Source organism: Ursus arctos, unplaced genomic scaffold (assembly GCF_023065955.2).
Source record: "Ursus arctos isolate Adak ecotype North America unplaced genomic scaffold, UrsArc2.0 scaffold_18, whole genome shotgun sequence".
NCBI classification, from domain to species: Eukaryota; Metazoa; Chordata; class Mammalia; order Carnivora; family Ursidae; genus Ursus; species Ursus arctos.
The window spans coordinates 55,545,999-55,555,018 of record NW_026622852.1 but is presented as its reverse complement, the minus strand read 5'-3'; the positions used below and the strand labels follow the sequence as shown (position 1 = coordinate 55,555,018).

The following is a 9,020-nucleotide window of genomic DNA, read 5'->3' as shown; positions in this document are numbered from 1 at the left end:
ATCCACTGTGGGCTGAGGGCTGCCTGGGTGCCGGGCAGCACCGAGTCCCTGCCCTATCGGCCTGGACTTGAAGCAGACATGGCCAAGAGACGGGCAGCGCAGCCCGGTGTGACCCGATGCTGGGGGGCAGCCCAGCTGCAGGGGGGCTGGGGCAGTGTGAGGATGCTGTTGGGGGGGCTCCATATGACTTGAAGGGAAGGCCCCCTGCCAGCCCCCTTCTCCGTCCTCTAGAAGGGGAGCCAGCCCATCCGAGCTGCTGAGACCCCAGCCACAGTGCCGCGGCCGGATCGGACCCCAAGTCCTCATCCCAGGGAGTCCCCTTCTCCCCCACTAGCCCCAGGCTAGAGCTGGCTTCTGCTGCCAGCCTCGCGGTGCCAGCCGCTGTTTGGAAAGTGTCAGGCGTTTTCTGATCTGTCATCAAACAAACTCCTGGTGAGTGTGGTGTAAATGGATTCACAGATGTGCGTGTGTGCCAGGAAGCTCAGGGGCACTCCTGCCAGGGCTTGGCTGTAGAACAGACATATCGCGGCTCGGGCCTGGTGGGGGGTGGGGGGAGCATCCGGACGACCTGGAGACACCCGTTCCTTCCTGCCCAAAAGCACCAGCCCCACGCCCAGCCCAGGACTGGCACCATCATGGGACATGGGCCGGGTCCAACGCTGGCTGAACGGGCACAGAGCCGTCTGGCGGGGACAGCCAAGGCCACAGCACCCCAGTCCCTAAAGGGCACAGCTAGCCCCGCACACCTGCTCTGAGCCAGGGGGGCAGTGGTGAGCAAGACAGGCTCTGGCCCTGGCCTCCGGGAGCCCCCCTGTGATGTCCGTGCGAACGGACATGAGTGGGAGTGACTGCAGGAAGAAGGGGGTGCTAGGACAGCAAGTCGCAAGAGGCAGCTCTCCCAGGACCTGACGGATGACGGATGTGTGCAAACTGTCACCCAGGACCCAGGCTCACCGCACCCGACCGTCTCGAGGGGCCCGAGTTGATGGTTTGGCGGTGGGGGCCTGTGGTCCTGCTATCACATCTGAACGGACCGAGGCCCCTGTCCCTTTCCTTCTTCCTTTGATGAAGACAGCGAGCCAGGCAGAAGAGGGGGTCTCTACACAGGGACCTCGGGGCAGTGCCTGTGGTCCCACAAGCTTCTGGAGGTTCCTCTCCACCAGCACAGGGAGGTTCTGTGGAACCAGCCCGTGGCCTCACTCGTTCCGCGGCCCCCAAACTTTGGACGCATCTCTGAGAGTTAAACCAGAGGCCACCCTGGGCCGCCTGAGCTCGCTGCTGAGGACGGATGGTTCCCGGGCTCCCACCTTGGCCGCCAGGACATACGGACAGCGCTGTGAACAGGTCCCAAATTGCATTTCCCCCCTGCAGCCGCATGTAAATTGGTTTGATAAATGTTTGTCTTGGGGCAGAAGCAGTATCGCAGGCCCGCCTCTTCCTTGTCCCCCGGCTCCCACCGTCGGCCACCCTCGTTCACACAGGCGTCTGACAGGCCTGGCTGGGGCCAGAGCCCTGTCACCCAGCACGCGGAGCATCAGTCGGCAGGAACTGCGGGCATCCGCGACACCAGGAGAGATGCTGTGTCTGCGGACACAGGGGGACCGGGGTGGTTGGCCACATCTGTCCTGTGCGGCTGGAGGAGCAACGTGCCCGCAGGGGACGAGCTCAGCCTCGAACAAAGGATGCGAGGCTTTGGTCCCAGTGGCCGGGCCTCCCCAGGGCCACCGTGTCTTCACCTGCTTGCAGGCAGAGAGCTGTCCCCAAACCCCGAGTGGGCCGAGCAGCCGGCGGGACTCCGCAAAGCCATTCGGTAGAAGTCGGCCGTGGTGGGACGGCGTGGAGACGTTGCGGGAGCGGGCGAGCCTTGGGCGGTGCCGACGGGTGGCCTGACCGTCCACGCGGGGCTGGCTGGGGGTGTACGGAGCTTCTGGAGGGCCTCCGCGGGTTGGACAGAAGCTGGTCCGGGCTGTGCACAGTCGGTGTCCTGTGTGTTCCTGTCTCTAATAAAATCTCATGGTGACCCAGCTAGGGCCTCGGCCTCTAACGTCGCTTGGGGCCCCACGCCGGACCCTGGAGCGCCTTCCAAGACTCTCCCGCACGATTTCCCCAGACTCCCTCCCCTTTCCTGTCTTGATTTCTATTGAAGAAACATGTCTCCGGGCACCTCTGTGCCCCCCAGGGGCCGCACCAGACCTCGATCAGACTCAGAGGCACACCCGGCCAGCCGCTGGGCCGCCGAGGCCGGCGGAGGGGAGGCCTGGCCCCCCGCAAGCTGCACCCCGCGGGAAGAGCCTCCTGGGGCTGGGCTTCAGGGGCTGAAACTGTGAATCCCCCCAGGGTCCTCAGGGTGACCAACTGGCCCTGTGGGCTCTCTCTTGGGGCTGGGGCTGGAGTCCTGAGGAGCTGAGACTATTAAAAACAACAGCCCCTCATGGCTATTTATTCATAAAATAGGACCGAACAACCCCGAGTTTACTTTGTGGCATCCAACATTTCTTGAGGGCCCACGTCAGAGACCTGGGAGACCGCTGGAGGGGGTCTGTGCGCCCAGCCATGGGGTAGACAGAGGTCTCTGTCCAGGTGTCTGGAAGCTTCCAGACCGTTCACAGAACGCCACGCCCCTCCACAGTGTCCCCGGCCAATAGCATGCCGTCCTGCCGGCTATGAAAGCTCTGTGTGGGGCCCACGGGAAGTGATGGAGGTGATCGTGGCCACCAGGGGCCACACCTGCTCCAGGAGCGGGCCGTGCCCAACTTGGCCCCTCTCCTACAGCCACTAAAGCTTCCCCATGGGGGGGGGGGTCCCTGGGCAGGAAGCTGCTCTGCCTCAGCTCACGGGACCAACTAGGAAGGTTCTGTGAACTCGGTCACACAGGTTTTTACAGCTGATGAGGGTGCTTGCGTTTTAGCCATAAACAGCGTGTCCCACAGCACGGGGACAGGTTGCCCCAGAAGGGGGCGTTCAGCCGGCACCACCGGCAGCTCTCACAGGGAACAAGGGACCCTGGGAGGCCTGTGCAGATGAAGACGGCACCGTCTGGGCTCCCTTGAACACGGGAGCTGCCAACACTGATGGAGTGGGTACTACACCTGACCACCTGTCACCCCGCAGCTCACAACGCCCGCCGAGATGTGGGCACCGCAGCTGTCCCCAGGCATGTGGGGACACGGAGGCTCAGAAAGCGACTTGCCCAAGACCACTGGTGCGAGGCTAAAAGGTGGTAGGGCAGGGTGTCCAAGAGCCCTGTTAGGGACGCGGGCTTCACACAGCCGGGCTGTGTCACCCCAGCAGGTCTCATCCTTGCAACGTCATAGCCCCATGCAGAGAAGCAAGGGCAGGGGTGTCTCGAGGAGCTCAGGCTGCTGGTCTGCTGGGACATCCCGGGACTTGGCCCTGATGCTTAGGGCAGTTTCCCAGGGAACGTCATTCTTGGTGTAAGGAAGCAGGACCCCCCGGCAGCCCCTTCCCCATTTACCCCGACCCTGTGAAAAGCCTCTGTTGAGGGAAGCCGAACCTGAATGGATCCTACCGCTGACTGTCACAGCCTGAGCCATCCCTGACCTTCCCAGGGCCCAGAGCCTGCCCATCGCTGCTCTGGGGGCCCGGACTCGCCCCCTCTCCCACTTCTCATTCCCTAGAGGAAGCCCAGGAAGTACACTTTAAAACAATCTTTTGGGGGCGCCTGGGGGGCTCAGTTGGTTCAGTGTCCGACTCTTGGTTTCAGCTCAGATCATGACCTCAGGGTCGTGAGATGGAGCCCCTTGCTGGGCATGGTGTCTGCTTGAGATTCTCTCTCTCCCCTTCCCTCTGCCCCTCCCCCCTGCGCACGTGTGCACTCTCTCTCTCTCTCTGAATAAATACCTAACTCTTTTTAAAAAAATAACCTGACAATCTTTTGGGCAGGCTGTTCTGGGGGGCACTTGGCAGGGTCCAGGATGACTTGGGGCTAAGGAATCTGTGGGCTACTCGCCCCCAACCTTGTCCCACCCCCAGCCCAGGCCCCACGACTCAGGACTTTCTGCAGCCTCTTCCCAGAGCAGCAGGCAGCAGTCCTGAGCGGGACCTGGGTCAGTGGTGGGTCTCACAGCAGAACCTTCTCTTGGAGCTCAGTGCGCCAAAGAGCCAAGTGGAGCTTTTCCCTGGGGGATGTGGGGTGGCCCTGAGGGTTTAAGCCCACACCTGCCCTCCCCACTCTCCACAGCTGTCCCTGGGAAATTGCACAGAGCACAGGCACTGAAGCACAGAGGAGGCATGGGGGTGACCCACAGCAGGCCACACCCCATCATAATCAGCCCCTAGCGTCACCAGCGACCAGCGCGAACGAGGGAGATGAAACAGCCCTGCCCCTCCCCGCTCACACGCACACGCGCCAGTCCCGTCTGCGGCCCTGCCCCGGGGACGGAGCCGGCTCTTCACCTGCTCTGGCTGGCACTCGGGCACCCCCCACCCCCCGCCGCACCCGCCCGTGGAGAGGCCCAGCGTCAATCCACACTGCCTTTTCTTGACCCTGCTCTTTCCAGACAAGACCAAAGGAAACCAAGTCTTCCTGCTGCAGACGGGGCTGGAGAGGGTGCGGGACGGGGGCTGGGCCCGCTCCCGCACAGCCAAGGGCTCGGACCCTCTGAGCCTCAGTCTCCCCCTCCTCCAGCAGGCGGATGTCTTCTAGCCCCTATCGCAGGTCTGCGAGGGCGAGGAAGTGCCCACGAGTCCATCTCTATTCCTGTGTGAATGGTGGGGTGACTCTCCACACCCAGCACTGCACAGGCAAAGGTGATCTAGTGAGGGCCCCGGAGACTGGGGAAGCCCTCCGTGCTTTGCCCCCAGCCCCGCCTGAGCAGCTCCCTCCAGACACCAGAGTGGCTGCAGCCTCACGCAGCACTTGCTGCCCTCGCTGCCCTGCTCGCTGTCAGTGGAGGCAAGTCCAGGCCAAGCGAGGAGTAGAGGCTGGGGGCCTGGCTGGGCTGGTCTCCGCACGGGTGCTCCTCCGATACAGTGCTGGGTCCCCAGGCACGGGCAGCGGGATGGGAGGACAGGAGAGGCAGGGGAAGGGGGCTCCTGGGGCTGCAGGCTGCTGGACCAGCCAGAGCGCTGGTACCCAGACAGATGCTTTCCCCCGTGATGGGCGCCTGCCTCCCACCATGGCCAGTGCTGGGAGAATACTCTGCAGGGCACTCGACCCAACCAGGCACCTCTTCTGGGCTCAGCCGTGCAGACCGTCGTAACTGTAGCAGACCCCAGGGTTGCTCCATGATCCCAGGGCAGGCAGAGTGAGTAACTATGGGGTGAGCACCCTGAGATGTGCACAGATGCCCAGCCAGTAGCCGTGCCTGGACCAGAGGGGGCCATGCACAAACGCACTGTGGGCCCACGGCTGCCCCTCCAATGCCATGCTCCACCACGGGCAGACAGTGCAGGTGACAGGGCACGATACTCCCCATGCCAGCGTGAGAGCGCTCCTGGGGAGAAATCCCCCGGGACTGAGTGGCTGGGAGCGATGAGCGCTGCTGGCCTCCAGCGTGGGCGCCAGCTGTGGGAAGAACTGGGGCCATGACCCCCCAATCCCACCCTGGGCGAACAGCTTCTCTCCGTGACCCATCACCATGGCCGAGAGGCGGCATGAGCCATCTCAGCTGAGGTTCAGAGAGCGAGGCGCTGTCAGCCACCGGGTGGAGAGCTGGCGAGTTTTGAAAACGTCTGCGGACGTGTCCTTCCTTTCCCAAGCAGGTGTCAGGCACCCAGACAGACACTGGGGTGGTGGTGGTGGGAAATACCAGGCTTCCCTTCTAAGGAACACATCGACTGTGGTTCTGGGGACATGGGCTTGAGAGGGGCTCGGCCAGGCCGGGGGCTCCGAACCCTTTCCACGTTCCCTCCCAGAGGAAGCAGCCCTCCTGCTGCCTGGCTCAGCCCCCGCGAGGCTCCAGAGCTGGTGAACCATGGCGCCTAACATGACTCCCAGCTGACCGGAGTGAGGGAATGAGAGGCAACCGCTGGCTTCACAGGTGTCTGACTTCCTGAGCCCACGGGAGCAGATGGGCGGGTAAGGTGAGGACACTGCCCCCCGCCCCCCCCCCCCCGCTTCTTCAAAGAGTGAGGCAGACCCAAGAAAGGCAGGACCGCTAGGATGAAGGGTGGGTGTGCCATCCACGCCTCGTCCAGGGGGTTGAGGGTCTGTGCCTGTGATTTATAGTTACTGATGCTGCCCGCTCTCCTCCAAATGAGGCAGGCCTCTGGGCAAAGGGCATTCCCTCTGCTCTGCTCATCAGACCACATCCTGTTGGTGTCGGGTCTTTTATCAGCGCAGTCAGCGCTGCCCCAGCCTTCACCACCGCTGTCCCCAATGGAATCCCAGGGTCAGGAATGTGCGGCAATCAGATCGCAGAGCGGCCGTCCACCCAGGGGGCCTATATAAAGCAGGAGAACCCAGGAGCCACACCTCCCAGACAAGAACCCAGAGGCGCCCTGCCCAGCAGGCTTCCCGGGGAGCAGCCCAAAGCACGGTGAGTACAGCCGCTCCATCCCTAGCAGGAGCCCTGCTCGCTGGGGCCCTCTTCCAGGTCAGGAGCTGCGTGGGCCCGAGAGGTGGAGACCAACAGCTCCTCTTGCAGCCCAGACTGGCCACAGCTGGCCTCGAGGGCTTGGCCCTGGTCTTCCACCCTGTGCTTCCCCTGCCACGTCCTGAATGCTGGGGCCCAATATTTGGTGGTGAGTGTCCCAAGCCTCCACCATGTTCTTGAAGGGGTCCATGACCCCCCAAAAGGGGACAGGAGCCACTTCCTTCTATTCATCAGTGCACCCTTTCCCAAGACCCAGAGGCCATCCCTAGGTGCAGTCATCCACCAGGTGGAAAGCCCCCCCACTCCGCCCCCACCTGGGGCCCTGATGGAGAGGCTTCCCCGACACAGGCCAGACTTGGCTCCAGCCCCGGGGGATGAAATGATGGAAGTTAGAAGGGCTGGATTTGGGTAGGGAGGAGGGCTGCTTTTATGATTTTTTTTAAAGCCCTCTGGCTGAGTTCACTTTGAAATGTCTTCAAGGGAGCCATTTCTGGAAAGAGCTCTGGGGAGCCCATGCTTCTTCTCCAGAACCAGCTCTTTCTTCTAGGCTCAGTTCTACTCCTCAGAGGAACAGTTCGCTCAGACTCACCATGGTCATTACCAAAAAGGCTTCTTTTAAGAGGGAATGAGCAATTATTGCCAGAGCAGGGGCATTTTGGGAAGCTCTATTTCTGTTTCAAATGCCCCCGGACCGCCATCCGTGGGGTAGAGTAGTGATTCTGAGTCACTTAGACTGGGCCTGTATCCCAGCTCTGTCACTTGTAACGCTGTGAGATCCTGGGCAAGTCACCTGTTTGTGCATGGCGTCCCATGTGGAAGGGGCTAAGACCGTCCTGTGGGAGGGCTGTGAGGACGGTGCAGGACAGGGCCGGGAAGCTCTGCCCACCGGCCTGGCATGCCAGGAAGCTGTCTGGCCATTAGAATCATGAATCCCAGGGCCTCCATTGCCAGCTGTGTGGCCCAGGCACAACCTCTCAGCCTTCCGGACAGTCTTCTTGCCTGAAAACATGGGACGAGCAGGGTCTTAAAATGAAGCTTATTGTGAAGAGGCCACACGGCCGTGCACACAGACAGCGCTCTGTAGGGATCACCGACAGCCCGGCCATACCCACATGCTCCTCCCCAGGCGGGTGTCTGAGTTAGGCCAGGAACATCAAATCCGTGTCCTGCTTTCGGGAGCAACTTGTTTCCATGTTAAAGAGACATGAGCAGCGTGTCCAGCGACACAGCTTAGCCAGACCCATTTATTATCAAGTTGAAAACTAAGAGAGATTGATGCTATGAATTTTCTACCCTGTGGCTCTGAGACGATACGGCCCAAGAGTCAATAATTATAATAAAAAAAGAATGAGCCCAAATTTGCCCAGCACTCGGGGGCCGCTGGAGCGTGGCTGTAAGCCGTCCCAGCAGTGGGGGTCTTTGAGGGCTAAGCTGCCAGGGCCGTCAGATGCAGGGGACGGCAGGAGAGAGAATCAGCCTAATCGGTACAATCAGCTCCTGAGCCTGCTAGGAAAATAAAGGCCTGTCCCCCAGCATAGTGACACTTCCTCGAGCTGCCTGCAAGTTGGGCTCCGTGGAGCCACCAGCCTTTGATGGCTGCCCAGGCCCTGGGAAGCACTGTTGACAAGTTGTCATGCAAGGCCCACGCGTGCAGCCTACCGGTAACTTCTTCCTCTCTTTCCTCTGGGCCAGATGATAAGCCCTCATGCCCTGTCCTGCCTCCTCCTCCTGCCGCTGGGTGCCTGCTTTCCTCCACTGAACAGAGAAGAGCCCATAGCCACCATGGGAGGTGTCAGAGGCGGAATGAGCTGGGCTGATCTGTCCGGGGGACACCGCGTCCCCCTCCCGCGGGGCTCCTCCCGGTGGCTGAGAGCCCCACACCCACATGGCCTGCTTGTCATGGCCAAGGAGCTGCAGATGTCGGGCAGACGGCGCGCTGGCTTCAGGTTCCGGATTGGGCGGCAGGATGATGGCAGCGAGGCTCCCAGCTTCTTACCCGCGGATGGCGAGAAGGCCAGTGGCCCGTTAGGGACCTTGGCCGAGGAGCTCAGCACTTACAGCAGGAAAAAAGGTGGCTTTAGCTTCCGCTTCGGCCGGCGGTGAGGGGGCCGGGGCATCCGTGGACCCTCCCTGCTACCACTCCCGCTCCTGTCTTCTCCTTGAGCCTGAAAGACCAGGATACTAGGAAGGTGTGGGGGTTATTATAATGAATTCTTAGCAGTAGGGTCACTTAGGTGGGTGCTTGCTTTTGATTTCCAACTTTGCCGAGGCGAAGACCCGGACGGCGTTAAAAAGGAGGTGGCCCCAAAGCAAGCTGCCTCCCGGAGAAGAAGAAAGCACTGTGCTGCTGTAACTGTCCCAGCCCCGTCCCCTGGCCCAGTGGTCCGCAGCCGTGGCCGGCAGCCGTGTCCACTGTTGGGCCATGAATGTGGACAGGCAGGGCTGGCTGCGTAGGTAGGTGGG

The 9,020-nt window shown here is 61.7% G+C and overlaps 1 protein-coding gene across 1 annotated transcript; it reads left to right on the top strand.

Annotated features, from left to right (window-relative positions):
* The first annotated feature begins 8,249 nt into the window (after positions 1 to 8,249).
* QRFP (pyroglutamylated RFamide peptide) lies at positions 8,250 to 8,818 on the top strand. The gene has a single exon (XM_026514361.4). It carries the CDS (start codon positions 8,250 to 8,252, stop codon positions 8,658 to 8,660), a length of 411 nt encoding a protein of 136 aa, XP_026370146.1. The 3' UTR covers positions 8,661 to 8,818.
* Positions 8,819 to 9,020: the final 202 nt, after the last annotated feature.

What these genes read in the sequence shown, in the direction of transcription:
- QRFP (XM_026514361.4), top strand. Translation starts at nt 8,250, where the DNA reads ATGATAAGCCCTCATGCCCTGTCCTGCCTCCTCCTCCTGCCGCTGGGT.